Here is a 17919-nt window from a genome sequence, read left to right on the forward strand (position 1 = left end):
CGACATAGGCGGGTAATTGTTCCTCAGGCCGCTAATCTGTGGCGGTGCAACCACCCCTAGCCTGCACCATGACGAGGTCTCGGGGCGGCATCCCTCTTGGTTCTCAGTTGTGCTTGTTCGTCGCAAAAGTGGGATCTTGAGTGGAGTGACGAGATGGAATCTCTATCTCTTGGGTGATTGCTCTGTCCGTTTCCTTTCGGCCCTGGTATTGCCATCACCCTCACTTGGTACAAACATGTATCCTTCATAGCAATTACACATGCGTTATCCTCATCTTCTTCGTGGCTTGCTTCCGCGTCCAGCATGAGGCAAAGCAGCCACGACGCCCGCCATGACACCCTCCCACCGCCCCAGGAAAAAACTCCCTGTCCGCCGACGAGGCCGTGCCTTCTACCTGACTGCCCTCGCCATCACCCTCTTTGCTTGTTATAGCTTCCTACGAGACTTTCATTACGGCCACTCTTCTTATGGCGACAAACTCGATGTCCGCGCCCTGACATCACGCGACCTTGAGGTATCCCATTGACTGCGCCCTCCAGCTACCTCCTCAACTGACTGTTGATCGATTTAGTGTCGACTTGTCCACAATGCCAAAGACAAATGTACCTATGTTAAGGAAAACTGTCCCGACGAAGAAGCCGGCCTCCTCTCCTACCTACAGCTTTATTACTGCTCCCTTCCCGACGCCCAGCCGGTCGCATTTCTCCTCCTCGTCTTATGGCTCAGTCTCCTCTTCAGTACGATCGGCATTGCTGCCTCGGACTTCCTCTGCATCAACCTGAGTACCATTGCGAATATTCTGGGCATGAGCGAGAGTTTAACGGGCGTGACGTTTTTGGCCTTTGGAAATGGCAGCCCCGACGTCTTTTCCACCTTTGCGGCCATGCGCAGTAACAGTGGCAGCTTGGCCGTGGGGGAATTGGTGGGTGCAGCCAGCTTCATCACCTCTGTGGTCGCAGGGAGTATGGCCTTGGTGGCGCCTTTTCAAGTCGCTAAGAGGAGCTTCGTTCGGGACGTGGGCTTCTTTGCGGTGTCGGCGAGTTTCAGCCTGGTGTTCCTTGCGGATGGGAGCCTGCGGCTGTGGGAGTCAATCACCATGATTGCATATTACGTCTTCTACGTGGTTTTTGTGGTTGGCTGGCACTGGTGGCTCTCCCGACGACGGAGGAGGAGGCTGGCGGAGACTGCGGCGAGGTTACACCACCACATTCCGGAGTCACAGGAGCTGGAGGTGCCCGAGATCGAGGAGGACGAGGAAGCACGCCCTGCTACGGAACGGACTGGTCTGTTGCGCGAGCAGTCAAACGAAAGTATCCCGACCCTGCGGACCCCTGGAACTCCAGCTTGGAAGGTTGAAGACCTCGACGAAGACGACGAGACGCGAGACCGATACCTTGCGGAATTGCAGAGCCGGATGAGAGTCGGCCGACCGGCACGAGGCGAGAGGAGGAACACAATGACCCCGATCCGGCCGAGCTTGATAGGGGCGCTCGAGTTTAGATCTCTCATGACTTCACTGGAGAAGAAAGCCACCAATGCGCAACCTATTGGACTTCGCAGGTACTCTGACGACGCATCGGCAGTCCACTCTCCCATTCCCGTCAGCGCGCCGCCCCTTGCTTCTCAGCCGGAGCTGGTTAGCACACATTATACCGATCTGGAGCCTGAAGGTGTCCGACGTACACGCGCCGTATCTGCGAACGATGCCACCCATTTGCGCATCGATACGGATTTTCTCAGCGACAGACATTCTGATCGAAGTTCAGAGAATGTCCTCACCAGTGGCGACTCTACGCCAAATGCTCCTGCTGGAAAACACAGCAGGGCGAGCGCGCAAATTCTGAGAACACTCAACGAACCATCCTCCCAGACACTACAGTCACCTAAACTGGTCGCGTCCACGTCAGGCCACAAAATGCCAGAAACGGGGTCTCTCTCTTCGGAGCCTTCCAAGTCGCCCAATCTCTTAGCTCCGCCTGTGACGACCTTCCACCGCCCGGATTACCACGACGAGGACCATCACTCTGCCGGTCGAAGTCCGGTCATGTCGCCTCGCTCCGCCCCGACCTTGCAAGTACCAATTCTGCATACTCCACATCCCGACCATTCCAAGGGAGCGCTGCGCCAGGAAAATTTTCCGCCTTACGTGGATTCTCCCATGCTCCTCACTCCGCTTTCCTCCCGGCCCCCAAGCATTCACCTGCCCGCACCGAGCATGTCTCCCCAGTCAACCCACCATCTGGGCCTTCTACCGGACGAAGAGGAACCGCCGATGCGGAGGTTTTCATGGTGGCCATACCGATACCTTCCCGCTCCCCAAGTTATATGTGCCACGTTATTTCCCACCATTTACGAGTGGCGGGAGAAGTCATACACGGACAAGTTGTTGGGTGTGATCACTGCTCCCAGCGTCTTCCTCCTCGCTCTCACACTTCCGGTCGTCGAGCCTAAGGAGGAAAAGCCGGCGGATCAAGAGCCCGAGCTCCTGACGCCAGCCGAGGGCATCCGCCGCAGATCAATAGGCTACTTCGAAATCCCACAAGACAGGCCCGATGCCAACTCGCGGTCCGCATCATCTGACGGACCACCCCATCCGCACGGAACTGGAATCTCCAGACAAATGTCGGAGCATGCCAAAAGTCCTCGGCCAAATGTGGATGGGGTCGCGAGGTCCAAGGATTGGAACAGATGGTTGGTGTTCCTCCAAGTATTTACTGCTCCGTTCTTCGTGGTAACCATTGCCTGGGCCAACATGGACGAAGATCATACCACGAAGCTGTATATTCGGATGGTATTGGGATCATTGGTGTTCTCCCTCGTGTCGGTTCTTATCCTTCTCTCGCTGACCACACCTAATCGGGAGCCCAAATATCGGCCGCTACTCTGCTTCTTGGGGTTTGCTGTGGCCATAGGATGGATATCTACCATCGCCAACGAGGTGGTCGGCGTGCTGAAAGCTTTTGGGGTGATCCTGGGCATATCGGATGCGATTCTGGGCTTGACCATCTTTGCTGTTGGCAACTCGTGTGGTGACTTGGTCGCAGACATCACCGTGGCCAAACTGGGCTACCCCGTTATGGCACTGTCGGCTTGCTTTGGGGGGCCCATGCTGAACATCTTGCTCGGAATTGGCATTGGAGGGATGTACATGAGCATCAGCCACGCGACTCACCACCACGCCAAACACCCTCAGAAACCAATCAAGTACAAACCCTACGACATCGATGTGAGCACGACGCTGATGATATCGGGCATTACCTTGTTGGTGACCTTGGTGGGCCTGCTCATCGTGGTGCCGTTGAACGGATGGAGGATGGATCGCAGGATCGGGTTTGGATTGATCTTGCTGTGGTCGCTGTCGACCGTGGGCAATGTGATTGTAGAATTACTTGGATATGGGGGAGACACTGTGCTGTCCAACATGTGGAGATGACATGGCTATACCCAGAGATGTTGGATTCCGAGCGCCCGATCACAACAGCAACATAGGGGGGAGCTGCCGAAGTACATATACTATATTCTTTCTTCCGCTACCTGTTTTTGATTTGCAAGAATCATCTGCTAGCATCTCGAGAAGGGAGTTCCTAACACACGGAGCCGTTGCTCTTGATCCCCACTGAGGCCACGCAAGCACGAGCGGGCAAGTTCGTCGTTGTGTCGACAGGACACGGTCGTCTCGAGCATGGGAAACGTCGGAGCCGTCGTCTCCTGGATATCTATTTAGCTACGCACGTTAAAGCCACCGCATCCCGAATATCGCGATTGGATTTGATCCGTGTCCGATAGAGTGTGGGCAATAGCCGATTCTTGAACCTCTGGGCACTTTGATTGGCGACTCATTGGCGAACCTCGGCTTCTTGCCCACGAAAAAGATACGGCCAACACCGGCCAGCGACGGCGAGGCGAACATTGTCGAAGAACGGGAGCCCACCCCGGCCAAATGCCCAGATGACGATACGGCGGGCCGGACTCTAAGCAACCATCAATTGTCCTTTTTACCCCAGATTCGGTCAAGGCTCTCTGGCTCGCTCGCTCAGCTTTCGTGCCTCTCACGGTTATTATGGTTATATATACAGAGATACATAAATCACATTCCTCGTTATTGTGATATCTCTCGGGTGTTTTTATTTATCTATCTATCGACATCATCCCTACGAGACTTGCATCACAAATCGGCATCCGTCACCACTACCACCACCCGTCCACCCATCCCTCCCTCTCTCCCTCACTTTCTCTAACAAGGTAGCGACGAAAACAAAAACTCCCTCATCTTCATCTGACCCCCAAAACCCAATTCCAAAAACCAAGAAGGGAAAAAACATGCCGATCAAGTCGGACTTCCCGGATATCGACCTGCAGGTCACGGACATCTGGTCGTTCTTGTTTAACAGGAAAGATCGCGAGTTTCCTGATGATCATGGTAAGTTTTTTTTTGAGTTTTTGAATCCTTTGGTTTTATGATGTGTGTTTGTGTTACGCTGTGCTGTGGACGTTTCTGGTACCCTTGCTTGATTCGGGAATGGGCAGCTAGCTCATGCTCCCCTTTGTGCAATAAAAGCTGGAGGAGCAGGACGAGTCTAGTCTGGACAAAACAATGGGCTTGGAAAATATGTCTGGAGGGAATTCCAGCTCGTGCTCCGAAAAACAGCCTGATGGTCATGACTCTCGGATTCTGGAGACAGATAGAGAGAGAGACATTTCTTCTAATTGATGATCAACATCTACCCGCCAATCAACCAACATATGAGAAAACAAATGCCCTTACTGACGTGTATACAGTCATATTCCAGTCCGCCGACTCGCTCGCCCGACAATACACCTACGCCTCGCTGCGGCAGTCCAGCGTCGACTTCGGCAAGGGCCTCAAAGCCACCTTCGACTTCCGCAAATCTGACGTGCTCGGCCTCTTCGTGCCCAACGACATCGACGTGCCCCCCGTGGTCCTGGGCACCCTCTGGGCTGGCGGCGTCGTCTCGCCCGCCAACCCGGGCTACACCGTCGCCGAACTGGTCTACCAGCTGAAAGACTCGGGCGCCAAGGTGCTATGCACGCATCTGTCAGTCCTCGACACGGCGCGCAAGGCCGCCCGCGAAGCCGGCATCCCCGACTCCCACATCATCCTGCTCGGCGAGCAGCATGACTCCTCGCGCACGTTCAAGCATTGGACCCTCGTCCGCCATCTGAGCCCCTCGACCCGCTACCGGACGCCCAAGCTGGACCCTAAGTCCGACCTCGCGTTCCTGGTCTACTCGTCCGGCACGACCGGGAGGCCCAAGGGCGTCCGATTGACGCACTTCAACATGACGAGCAACGTGGAACAGATTCACCAGGCCGAGGGGTGGCTGACGTGGAACGGTACTAAGACCCCGCCCAACAGCGACATCCCGCTGCCGCCCAACGGCCGCGGCGACAAGATCCTGGCGTGCCTGCCCTTCTTCCACATCTACGGGCTCAACTGCCTGGTGCTCAGCCCCATCTTCAGCGGCGTGCACACGCTGGTCATGGCGCGGTTCGAGCTGGAGAAGTGGTGTGCCATCGTGCAGGACCACCGCGTCACCTTCAGCTACATCGTGCCGCCCATCGTGTTGCTGCTGTGCAAGAGTCCCGTGGTCGAGAAGTATGACCTGAGCTCGCTGCGCATGACCAACTCGGGAGCCGCACCGCTGACGCGCGAGCTGGTCGAGAGCCTGTATAAGCGCAAGGGCGTGCGCGTCAAGCAAGGGTACGGCCTCAGCGAGACCTCGCCCACCATCTTCATCCAGCGCTGGGAGGATTGGTGGTCGGCCGTCGGCACTACCGGCGTCATGGTCCCCAACCTCGAGGCCAAGTTCTGCGCCGTCCCGGGCTCCGGCGAGGAATCCGACGGTTCCAAGGAGCTGCCTCGCGGCAAGGTCGGCGAGCTGTACGTACGCGGACCCAATGTCTTTGGTGGATACCACAACAACCCCAATGCGACCGCCGAGTGTCTCGAGGACGGCTGGTTCCGGACCGGTGACGTGGGCTTCCTGGACGAGAAGGGCAATTTGACCATCACGGATCGTGTCAAGGAGTTGATCAAATACAAAGGTAAGTCTCACCAATTCCTTCTTTCGAGCCTCTCTTGGGATTGAAATCTTCTTCGACCGCAAAGAGGAAATGTAACTCAGCAACTGACTGTTCCGCTCCCATATAGGCTTCCAAGTCCCGCCCGCCGAACTCGAAGGCTACCTCGCCTCACATCCCCTGATCGACGACGTGGCCGTCGTCGGCGTCGAGTCACAGGAACTCGGCACCGAAGTGCCCCGGGCGTACATTGTGCCCAAGGACCGGGGCCTCGTCTCTTCCAGTGAACAAGAGCGACAGAAGCAGGCAGCTGAGATTGTGCAGTGGATGAACGCAAAAGTGGCCAACCACAAGAAATTGCGTGGAGGGGTCAAGTTTGTTGATGCCGTGCCCAAGAGCGTCAGCGGCAAGATCCTCCGGCGCGTCTTGAAGGACCAGGCCAAGAAGGAGTTCCGGGAGGAGGAGGAGAGGAAGCTGGGCAAGGCTCGGGCCAAGCTGTGATTGGTACCACGCCGAGAGAAAACGCATTGTATTCGAAGCCACCTGCCAAGAAGAGTGGTGGAATGCCAACTGGAGTTCATGTAACGATAAGTCTTTTGCGGAAAGGGACGGGTATTGAACAAATGTTGAGGCTGTTTTTGTGTTTTGGAGCACCCCACGACGAGGCTGCACTGCAGATTCCTAGAGGCACAAACGCTCGGTTGGCTGTTGCATTTCTGTTTCCCTTTTTTTTTGAGTCTAGCATATAACCAAAGTAAACTCTTGGAGTGGACTTGTTGTTTGATCCTCGACCCTGATTTCAATGTCTGTGACTGTCAGTAGAGTCAACACAATAGTTCCTACCTCACTTGTGAAGGGGATTGGTCCTTAGAGAGAGACAACTCCAAAAGTCCAACGCCAAAGGGAGAAAACGAATGCCGGTCCGGTCACAAAGGAAAACCGCGACGTCTTCGGGGATCCATCCTTACATTGTAGAGGGAGCTGTCATTGGTGGTCACTCTTCTCAAACGCTCCCTGCGTGCAGCAGGTAAGACGTACAGTCAAGAAGAGGATAATCCCCAATCTTGTTCCCTGGTAAGCCACAAACTTTCAAAGATGCTTTTGGGTCAAACTTGACGGGCCGAGAGCAGTGATCTGCACCAGCTGAGACTGAAACTCCACGTATGTTCTCCATTCTCGTCTCCCGTTGTGTCAAACGGAAACCGGTGGACAATCGGCAAATGCTTGGTCTCCTTATTTCCGGTTCTTGTTGTCGGATAGACCTTGAATGGAATAACGTCTTAATCTGTCAGCCAGTGTGTAGATCTTCAGTGGATTCACAGAATGAAGACGAGATTCTAAAGACAGGACGGCGCCTGATGGCGAGTATCGGCGGTTTAGGCCGAAGGCGCACAGTCCATCCAGCAGACGTTCCACCTGGGAAGAGCCTGTACCGAGTAGTTCGTGATAGATTGGCGATCGACCGTGCTCACTCTGACCGATCGAAGCGTTCGTCACGGGAGGAGGCCAATAAGCGTCAACCAGTGCACAGACAGCAATGCAAGGTGCATCGCTAAGCGTGCAGCTTCAATGTGCTAGACGCCCTCCTGTGATTTCACAATCCAACACACGCCGATCACGCCGACATCGTTTCTGGCAGTTGTGGAGGGAGCCCCTCCGGGGATTTGTTCTCTTGCATCCGCGCCCAAAGACGTCGCAGTGTGGGCAGGCAAACCCAACGGAAGATCAGAGGGACGGGAGATCCAAGCCCGATGGTGGAAATCGGTCTGTCGATCAAATGGAGGGACAGCAGGGATGATCGAAGGAGGGGGGATGCCGCTTCCCGCAAAGGTTCCTCGACTACGCATCCTCTGCTCGTACTTCGTGTAATGGCCCTTGCTTCGACGGGGACTTTTCCACCAGATGGGCGGTTCAGAGGTAGCTTCGTCGCTTCGAGAGCGGAGGAACACGATGATACAATAACGCACGCACAGTCAATGCAGTAGCACAAGTGGTGTGACGGTGAGGAGGGGAACTTGCAGGCACAAGTCGCAGGTAGCTGGAGGTCGGAGGCCTTGGTGGCTGATTCCGGCAGGTCTTAGGCCCTGATGGACCGCTTGGGCGTATGCCGTCGCCCCCCAGAGATTTCGATCCCCGTCGCTTGTTTGCGGCCTACCCAACCTTACGACAGCCCCTGGGTGGCTCCCAGGGTAGCCCACTAGCCCCTAAGGCACGCCAATGCAGGTCCTTAGTGGTTGAGACGCGGCTAGTTGCTTCTCACTGGGGCTGCTCCCGCAGCGAACTTGAAGCTCCCCAAGCCCCTCCTCCTCCACTAACTGAGCTGTCGCATTTTCCAAAGCCATTCCTCCTCGAGTCCCTTTGTCGCGGCTTCAAATGTTGCAGCTCCGTCCTGCCCGTGCTCTTCTATCCGCTTGCTTACCTTGACACGGATCGCCTCCGAGATGGGATATTAAACTGAACTCTTCTGACCTCAAAAAATCCTTTGCTCTCATCCCTCCAAAGCTCCAGCCAGCCTCCGTCGTTCGCGACCTTATCTTCCTCGTGTCGATCCCAACCAAACAGACTTCCTTGTCGCGGTTTTGGTCAACATGGCCTCGCGGACCATATCCACCGACAAGTCCCGCACTTACAGCACGTCGACATCGTTCAGCCTCACCGTTCTCATTTCGGGCTCAGGGACCAACCTCCAAGCTCTGATCGACGCCTGCGGTCAAGCTCCTCCTTCCAGAGACAAACCATCTCCGCGACGACTTCTGCCCAATGCTGAAATATCACATGTGATTTGTAACCGTCGGGAAGCGAAGGGCATCGCTCGCGCCCAAGACGCTCACATCCCCGTCACCTATCACAACCTGTTGTCGTACAAGAAGAAATTCCCCGACACCGAGGCCGGGGTCACCGCTGCCCGGAATCAGTACGACACCGATCTAGCCCAGAAGATCCTCACACACATCCCCTGCCCGGACCTCGTGGTCTGTGCCGGCTTCATGCACATCCTGTCCCCAACGTTCATCAACGCCCTGGCTGCTGCGAATGTGCCCATCATCAACCTCCATCCAGCGTTGCCGGGCCAGTTTGACGGGGCAAATGCCATAGGCCGTGCTTACGAGGCTTTTCAGAGGGGCGAAATTTCTAATACTGGAGTCATGGTTCACTATGTGACTGCCGAGGTGGACCGCGGTGCGCCCGTCCTTGTACGGGAGGTGGAGATCAAACCTGGGGAGTCGCAGAGTGATCTGGAGGAGAGGATACATCAGACGGAGTGGAAGCTTATTGTCGAGGCGACAGCCAAAGTCCTTGCGGATCTAGAAGCGAAACGGAGACAGGAGAGTTAACGATGTTCGCCTTGAATTGAGTGCTTTGAGGTGGAACGGTCGATAAATGTCACAGGGTTTACTGGGCCAACCACGGCGAGAGAGCTCTGGTGACTGAGGGTGGCAGGCAGGCAACAGTGTCAGTTCTTCGGGACAAGCAAGGTGTTCGGAAGGCTTCTTCTTTGGACAAACACGTCAACAAATTGGAGTTGATGTCAGGACTTGTGAGACGAGTGTCGACTTCCCGTCTTTGATACATCCAAACGGCCAACAACATTGGGGCCTTTTCCACGATCGAAAGATGGCCAAAATAAAAAAAAAGGGAAACAAAGACATTCGCATCCGAGAGCTCCGATCCCAGAAATGTATGTCATTTTGACGGAAGGCATGAAAAAGTTGGTATGAGATTTCCAGATGAGATGGTGAAAGGAACAGCTCTCTCTTTTTCTCTCTCTCAGATTGTTCTTCTCTTCGGGCGGAAAAAGCAATTGAGCACCGTACCATCAATCAGTATTTGAAATCCATTCATATTAGATTTGCACCTGCGCTTTTCCTTGCCTTGCCTTGGCTTTGTTTTCCGGGTCATGACCTCTCTATTCCCATCGCGATCCAACTCAACACCTCCTGGTTCAGAGTAGTAACAATTGTTCCATTATTCAGTCGTTGAGCCGCCTACCTTCAAGGCTACTTACCACCCACTTACTGTAGGTACGTCAATGTCCCTTCATACACGTACAGGAGGTATTTATTGCACTGTTACAGCAATACTTCTCAGTCATCGGATTATTAGACCTCGGACCATATGCTCCTGAGAAGCAAGCGGCCACGAGAACAACCTACAGCAACACATTCATATTTATGTATCATTGTCCGAGGTACATGTGTACATACGCCAGTGATTCTTAGCTATGCACGGCTCCAACCCGGTTTTCGACACGGCCACTGGTGATCGATCATATTATTATGATTACTATTCCCCGTGATGGAATGGAGTTGGCTCTTTCTTTCTTGGGTTTTACATGTATATATGTATATAAACACGGTGATGGAAGAAAAAGGATAGGGTATCGCATCGCATCACAAACAGAACAGGGAACAGAACGCAGGCAGCAACATCCACCACCCGACAAAGATTAATCCAGGAGGTGCTGTATATGTCCCAGTCCAGAGACAGGGCCTGCCACTTGCCCATTATTGCTTGTCTCCCTCCCTCCCTCCCTTCCTCCCATGCCACTCACGCCGAGCCATGAGATACCGTCATACAGGCCCCTAGACCCGGCCTTGTTCGCTAGCTCGCTCACTCAAATCCTGAAAAGGCAGTACATAAACAAAACAAAACGCAAACACTGGAAAACACTGATTTTGGCGCTCCGAAACCCAACAGCATCTTGACGGTGGCTGTGGTGGCACGCCACTGCTGGCTCTTACTTCTCTGTCCCAGCAGAGATGGGCTCGTTCGCAGGCGTATCCTTCTCTTTACCCTTTTCTGCACCAGCGAGGTTCCCGTTGACTTTCTCCTGCTTCTCATGATTACTGGGAATTCCTGGATCTTGTTCGTTATCGTCGTCGTCACCGTGGTGCTGGTCCCGACCTCCATCCATAAACTTGTGCATCTCCCTCTTATACATGCTCTCGTGGACTTGGCCATCGCCGCCCGCAGCGGCACGCTCGGCTAGCTCCTCCTCCTCGTCCGAGCTCAGGCTGCTCAAGCTCATATTTTGCAGGTACATGACCTGTTTCCCGCCGCGGGCTTGCTTCTTCTTTTCCCGCTGCTCGGATTTCAGTTTCTGCTGCAGCTCCGCATCGGCCTGGCAGTCGAGGGTCCGAACCTTGAGGCCCGGGAAGTTTTCGGAGAGGTAGCTGCGGAGCAGGGGGAGTTTGGCCGCATTGGGCCGGTACGTCCCGGAGTCGTTGTCAATGATGAGTTCATAGTGCCAGGGCTCTTTGCTCTCGGAGGTGGTCGCGCCGTTTGCCAGAGGCCCTGCGTCATTTCCGTGGCTGGAGTCACCGCCGGCGATGCTGCTTGTGCCGATGTTGTCTCGTTCCTCATCTGGTGGCGTTGAAGGAGGGTGCGTGTCCTCGTTGGGATCTACACTGTCATCGTTCTTGCGCGCTTTTCCATGTTTGATTCTGCGGATGAAGAACTCGCCACTGAAGGCGATGTAGATGCTCACGTCGCTGTGCATGGTGTGTTTGCTCAGCAAATCGATCCCGAATTCCTTGCCCGTCTCTGTGAAACGTAATTGCCCATCCAACGTCAAGACGTATGTGAAGATGCGACCCCCTTCGTCATAGTGTACCAGGTCGAGAAACAGTTTGGTCATCTCAGGGCAGGGCTCTCGAAAGCTACCATACTTGGTAGTCTTGTCGTAGTTGTAGACTCGAGCGTGTTGATGGTGCAACGCGCGATTGAGCAGGCGACCTCGGAGAGTATGGGCAGTAAACATGCCGGCGACAAAGGGTCTGAATTCGACATATCGGTGATAAAGATCTGCCGGGACAGGTCCACGCAGCTGCATCTGCACGGATTGGAAACTTGGATGACGGATTAGCTGGCGGGTGTTCACAAGAGGGTCAAGACGTAGACATACTTGTATTTCTGAACCTCCTTTCCGTCCTTGCCTTGTGCCGTGTCCTTCGTCCCTGCTATCCGCCCGATCAGAGGAGAGAAATGCTGACTCCATGGCAATGGACCGATTGTGTATATGCGACCACCGTCCTCTGCACTGGTCCTGCCGAGATTCTCCACGCTGACAATGAGGCTCCCGTTCATTTTGACTCTGCGCGACATCAAGGCGGCGCATCCGCGGAATGTGTATGCTCTTTTGCTACCCATGCGCTTCTTCAACTGAAACTTCTGGTGTGAGAACCCTTTCCAGTTTTCGTCCACGTGGTCAACATCAATGTGAACATTTCCCAGTCGGTCATCGTGATCTGACGGATCCTCATCATACAATCTGCACTTCAAATGGAACCCGCTCGCTGGCACATTGCCGACAATCCACTCGGTCTCCCATTCCGGGTCCGTGGTGCGATGGATCGTGGGCGTCCTCAGCTTGAGATCCGGGTCTTGCTTGTGCCTCTTGGGCAGCTCTGTACGGATCACCGCCAGCACATATGGATCCGACGAGAGAGTGCCAAAGTCGGAAAATGGTAGGTTCTCGGCCTTGTGGAATGTAATCTTCAGGGTATATCCTGGCGGTGCTTTGGGCAGAGGTGTGTCATCGAACCCGCCAGCTGGGCCTTTCTCCTTCTTTTCGGCACTGTCGGTTCCCTTGGTTCCTCGATATTTCTCCTCCAACTTCTCTGATTTATCGACCAGCTTGGGTCCTATTCGGTCCGCCTGGGCAATTACTCCATCCTTGCGCAGGGCGGGTGTATTGGGGTCGTTTTCGGCCATTGAATAATATGCAAAGGGATGTTACGGGCTTGGCTGCGCCAGCATATGTTGATTATTGTCTGTGACCAAAGCAAGCACTCGGGCGCATACCCGGGAGGGACGATGGTATAAGAAGATGTAACCAGGCCGTCCGGGAGAACCAAGGAGAGACAATGGGCGCAGGATGGGAGCCAGGAATTGTGGAGGATGTTCGTAGTCGACTCGGTGGAAACTTGGATCGAGCGAAGGAAGATTTGAGGACGTATGGATCTGGTCGTGAAGCCCCCGCCACCTGCTCATGTACTATTACTAGTTGTGCCCGTAGGATGAAGGCGCACGCTGACGCAGGTGTTCTCCAATGGACGTATTCGGGGCTGGTGGTGAATGGCACCATCTGGGGCCAAGCACAAAACATGGCCGCTGGGGGCCGCAAGCTTAGAAGCCTAGCCTACGAGCCAACAGCCCAGCCGGCAGCGGGCGATCAATTTCCCGTCTGGTGCTTGCCTGGTGCTTGTCTGGTGCTTGTCTGTTGCTTGTCTGCAGGGAAATGATCCGGTTTGCAAAGGGACGCGCAATCGCCTGCAGTTATTGACATCATCCCGTAGAACATCCAGTTTTCAACATCTCAGACTTGAGCGAATGAGGTTCATCTACGAGAAGCTTGAGTATCGAGTAGGTTTTTCATTTCGTTTACGACAACTACATGCAAGCACCAGGCCCGCCCGAAATCCTCCCGGGACCGGCGTCACCATTATTGTTCGAGTAAGCGGCCTAGAACAGAATCCAAGACAAAGGCTCCTTCGCTTCACGCAAATCCATTCCCCCGCGCCATGTGAAAGCCAAACACAAAGCGATTCATTACTTCCGTATTCTTATTCTTCGAGGAGCCTCAACAGCAAATCAGAGCCCGGCCCTGTCAGGCTGTCCCGCATCTCCCTCTCAGACACGGCGCTGACCACCTGTTTATCATCCGTCGCTCGTCCACTTCGAGACGGCGTGTTCGTGGGTGTCAGTATGCCCGACGTGCGTCCAGATGCCTCTTGCACTAACCCCAAGGTTTCGAGGCTGGCAACAACGTCTCGAAACTCGGTGTTTTTGAGGGGTTGCAACAGCCCGTCATCGCGTTTGCACAGCTGAGCATATTTTTCAAACAAATTCTTTATTGTAGGTAGCCTCGAGATTGATTTGGACGGCGTGGTGTACGGATCGCGGCGGTGTCGACGGGCTTCGGCAGCCACCAATGAGCACAGCACTGCTTTTTGCTGGAGATTCAAGCCGCCCAAGCGTGAAAGTGTACCATTGTTGAAGATAGTCGCAGCGATCTTGGCCACATGTGCAATAGACACTCGAGGCGCTGTCTCCCAGGTAAGATGATTGAGCACTGATCGATGGTCCATCTTGCCGGGCGATGGAACAGCCTGGCCGAGGGACACGTTCGAGATTTCCTGGAGTGGTTGCTTGGTGGGAGTGACACTTTGGTCTTGGCTCATCTTCAAGAGTGTTTCTTGCTCAACCTGGTCGAGAGCGCGACGAACCAGGCTGAAGGCTTTCCGTAGATCACCCGTCTGGGATATCTTTTTGCCTGCTAACTGAATCGCCGCTGGATGCATCAAAGGAACAAAGTCGGCGCCGGCCGTGGTCGTATCGGCCATGAGAGATCGTAGCTTGTCTGAGATGATGGTGGAGATCTGTTGGGCCGAATATGGAAGGAAAGGTAGCAGTTGGGGCTTGACATTCCTCGACTTCAGACGGGGCAGGAAGCGATCAGTCAGATCCAGAGCATTGGCGATTCCAATCAAGATGAGACTGGACGACGGATGCATGGCCCATTCAAAAATGCTGTACAACACCTCGCAGTCCCCTCCAAGGAGCGTGTCGATCTCATCAAGTAGAACGACACGCATTTCGGGATTGGCCCTTTTCGTCGTGAACAATTTCGCCAGGGCTGCTTTGGATGCTTTGGAGCTGCCCTTGCCAGGGCAAAAGGCTTCGCTCAGTTGGGCGAGGACTTCGGCGGAAGACTTTAAAGAGACGCAATTGATTATGGTGGTCGTGACAGGCCCCCCCTGAAATCCTTGCAAGATCTCCTGGACCAAGGCACTCTTGCCCGTGCCAGGTGGTCCACTGACATATGTGCAGCCTCCAACTCGAGTGTCGATGGCTTTGGAGATGAACTTGGTCAATTGGCGCCGTTCAGCCTCCCGGCCGACGATCTTCCCGTTGCCGGCCTGGACGAATAGCTGTCGAGCACGCGAGTATACGTTTTTTGACCTTGCTGGTGTGGACGAACGTGACGACTGAGGCGTAAGAAGTCTGCCTGCAAGTCGAACGCGGTGCTTCGGTGTGCTGGGTTCAGATAAAGCAAGGACATCCTTGAAGCGAATGGTGGTGGGAGTCGACACAATTGAGGGTGGCTGATTTTCGTCCGTTGGGAAGTTGGAATCTTCAATGGCTTTGGTTGTGCTCGTTTGGTTCTTTACGGGACTGTCTCGTACAGTATTGTTCTTTCGTCCGTTACGAACTCCAACAGGACGGGCATTCAGTTTCCCCAATTCATTGTTCTCAGCTGCATCTTGGTATATCTCAGGTGCAGAGCTTCGCGTCCGTCTCTTCGGGGTGGGAAGTGTTTCCGGGAGATCTATCCACGTATCTTGTTAGTTGCATGCACCAGAATCCAGAAACTGAATCATTGAGACGCACCTTGTTCATCCAGAGCTCGTCGAGAACGCTTTCCCAGCACTGTGGCAGCCATTTGAGGTGGTCGTCGCTGCTTTTGATGGGTTGGAGTTGGAGAAAGTTGAAGCTGTGGAAGGCGCGAGGGACACGACTCAAGAAGTGGCAGTCGCGAGTCATGCATCCCAGCCATATCCAGTCGCGCCTGCCAAGATTCGACGCGACCGCGTTTCGAGGGAAGGAGCGTCCCACCATTAGCCTCGGGGGGATTTGGCACCACCACCCACACGTGACCAGCGCCACAACCTGCATGTCACAAATCCATGATCCGCCGTACTCTTATTTTCAATGTCCGTGTCATTTGATCCCCCTAACGAGATCGTGACATTGCTTGGCATTTTTGTCTCCCGCCCGCCGTGCACATGGCTGTCAGGGGAGTCGCAGGTATCGGGCAGTGACGCCGGCCCTTTTCGTCATAACGCCGCCGCCTTGTGCGCTTTGCCTTGTCTTGCGCTTGCCTCATAACAAAACCCCCCATCACCACTAACTGCGGTGACTGCCAGTTTGTTCTTGACTCATGGCATCTCCTAATTCCTATGACTTATTCCTCCATTGTTTCCTGCAATGATCCCACCCCCGTTCCCTTCATGATTACCACTTCCCCCTGAAGGCTCTTGCAAGGGTCGTCTCAACTCCATCCCACCAACCCAAAATCATCAATCCATTTGCCTCTCCAGATTGTTTGTTCTTCATTATGGACGAAGCGATTGCCACCGTTGTCTCCGTCTGCGGGACAACTCCAGAATTAGCCTCGCAATATGTGCAGCTTGCGGACGGCGATCCTAATCAAGCAGTCCAGTTGTTCTTCGAAAACGGTGGCGCCGACCTGACAGGCAATTCCTCTCGTCCTCCTCCACCTCCACCATCTTCCTCTAACGCCCATAGACCTGGCGAACCGCTGAACCTCATCGATGACGATGCCGACGAGAATATCTCCGATGACAATGACCCGGAAATTACTGGTTTTCGCAAGATTCCACAGAGAGCCACGCCTTCCGGTCCTGCACGAGGCGCAGATTATGAGGATGACGAGGCTATGGCACGGCGATTGCAAAATGAGATGTACGGCGAAGGCGTCATGGACGAATCTGTGCGAGCTCCTATTGCCCGACAGGCGGAGGTTTTGGTAGGACCAGGGTCGGCCGCCCCGCCCATGGACCCTGCTGTATATTCCAATGCCGTGGAACAACGAATGCAAGCCCTTGAAAGAAGGAGACAGCTAGGTTAGTGTCCTCAGCGCCTTTGGCCGTCGCATGTGGCTAACATTGAGAATAGCACGGGCAGGGATCTTTAATCAACATCAACCGACTTCCATCTGGGAACAAGGATTGAACATCACCTCGAGCGGTCCGGATGCCCTTGCAGAGTCCACTGGGGGAGCATCAGAGGCTTCCGCGAGGTCAAATCGACTTGCGAGGCTTTTTCAACCCCCATGGGACCTAATGTACAAGGGAAATTGGGAGGGCGCAAGAGACGAGGGTAAAGAACACAAGAAGTGGCTTCTGGTAGACATCCAGGACCCTTCCATCTTTGACTGCCAGGCGTTGAATCGCGACATATGGAAGAACGAAGGCATCGTCGACACGGTCAAGGAGAACTTCATCTTTCTGCAATACAACAGGAACGACCCGAGAGCCTCACAGTATATCCAATATTATTTCCCCAACTATGAGGTGCAGAGCGAATATCCACATGTTGCCATTGTCGACCCACGAACAGGTGAACAAATAAAGCTTTGGTCGCGCAAAGTTCCGCCACCACCTGAATTTCTCATGCAACTGCACGAATTCTTAGACCGATACAGCCTCGAAAACAACGCTCGGAATCCGGTAGCCAAGCGCAAGTCTGAAGCCAAGAAAGAGAAACCCGTCGATCAGCTCACCGAGGAGGAGATGTTGGAACGGGCGCTGCAGGCCAGTCTGGCCACCCAGAGCCAGGAACACAAATCGGCACCGGCAGAAGATCCTGATGATCTCACACGGAGTGTTGGAGATATCCGCAGGGGAGACCTACCAGATAGTGCCAGTGCAATGGATGTCGACCAGAACGGCGCGGAAGAATCAGTGGAGTCGAGTGCTTTTGCCCAAATTGCGTCCGATCGCCCTCACACAGAGCCACCCCCCGGACCAGGAGTGACGCGAGTCCAAATCAGACACCCCGGCGGCCGCATTGTTCGACGGTTTGCAGAGCAAGATCCTGTGCAGCGGATTTATGAGTTTCTCAAAGCAGAACCACTTGAGGGCAAGCAGGGAACGGCATTCGACCTCGTGTCAATGGGCAAGAATCTTATGGATGCTCGAAATGAGTCGATCGAAAGTGCAGGTCTGAAAAATGGAACGGTTATGGTGGAGTTCCTGGAGTAACGTGGAGGCTCGTGGTTGCGGAAGTAGACAGGCATTGCAAGGCGTTAGGCACTTGCTGCTACTTGGTGATAGCACCAACCCTGACTCT

General features: G+C 54.3%; 6 protein-coding genes across 6 annotated transcripts; 4 read left to right on the forward strand and 2 right to left on the reverse strand.

The window, feature by feature from the left end:
- Positions 1-331: 331 nt before the first annotated feature.
- AYL99_04541 (hypothetical protein) lies at positions 332-3433 on the forward strand (the record flags this gene model as incomplete). Its single annotated transcript, XM_018836055.1, has 2 exons — positions 332-514; positions 572-3433. 2 exons carry the CDS (start codon positions 332-334, stop codon positions 3431-3433), a joined length of 3045 nt encoding a protein of 1014 aa, XP_018695705.1.
- An 887-nt stretch (positions 3434-4320) lies between these two features.
- On the forward strand, positions 4321-6543 carry AYL99_04542 (hypothetical protein; the record flags this gene model as incomplete). Its single annotated transcript, XM_018836056.1, has 3 exons — positions 4321-4420; positions 4780-6066; positions 6173-6543. The coding sequence occupies 3 exons, from the start codon at positions 4321-4323 to the stop codon at positions 6541-6543; spliced, it is 1758 nt and encodes a 585-aa protein (XP_018695706.1).
- A 2087-nt stretch (positions 6544-8630) lies between these two features.
- Positions 8631-9377, forward strand: AYL99_04543 (phosphoribosylglycinamide formyltransferase; the record flags this gene model as incomplete). The annotated part of the gene is made up of 1 exon (XM_018836057.1): positions 8631-9377. The coding sequence occupies one exon, from the start codon at positions 8631-8633 to the stop codon at positions 9375-9377; it is 747 nt and encodes a 248-aa protein (XP_018695707.1).
- A 1403-nt stretch (positions 9378-10780) lies between these two features.
- On the reverse strand, positions 10781-12756 carry AYL99_04544 (hypothetical protein; the record flags this gene model as incomplete). The annotated part of the gene is made up of 2 exons (XM_018836058.1): positions 10781-11891; positions 11948-12756. The coding sequence occupies 2 exons, from the start codon at positions 12754-12756 to the stop codon at positions 10781-10783; spliced, it is 1920 nt and encodes a 639-aa protein (XP_018695708.1).
- An 851-nt stretch (positions 12757-13607) lies between these two features.
- On the reverse strand, positions 13608-15487 carry AYL99_04545 (hypothetical protein; the record flags this gene model as incomplete). Its single annotated transcript, XM_018836059.1, has 2 exons — positions 13608-15373; positions 15436-15487. 2 exons carry the CDS (start codon positions 15485-15487, stop codon positions 13608-13610), a joined length of 1818 nt encoding a protein of 605 aa, XP_018695709.1.
- Positions 15488-16162: 675 nt separating this feature from the next.
- AYL99_04546 (hypothetical protein) lies at positions 16163-17831 on the forward strand (the record flags this gene model as incomplete). The annotated part of the gene is made up of 2 exons (XM_018836060.1): positions 16163-16691; positions 16744-17831. The coding sequence occupies 2 exons, from the start codon at positions 16163-16165 to the stop codon at positions 17829-17831; spliced, it is 1617 nt and encodes a 538-aa protein (XP_018695710.1).
- Between the last annotated feature and the right edge of the window lie 88 nt (positions 17832-17919).

Source organism: Fonsecaea erecta (genome assembly GCF_001651985.1).
Source record: "Fonsecaea erecta strain CBS 125763 chromosome Unknown Scaff3, whole genome shotgun sequence".
Classification (NCBI taxonomy): Eukaryota; Fungi; Ascomycota; class Eurotiomycetes; order Chaetothyriales; family Herpotrichiellaceae; genus Fonsecaea; species Fonsecaea erecta.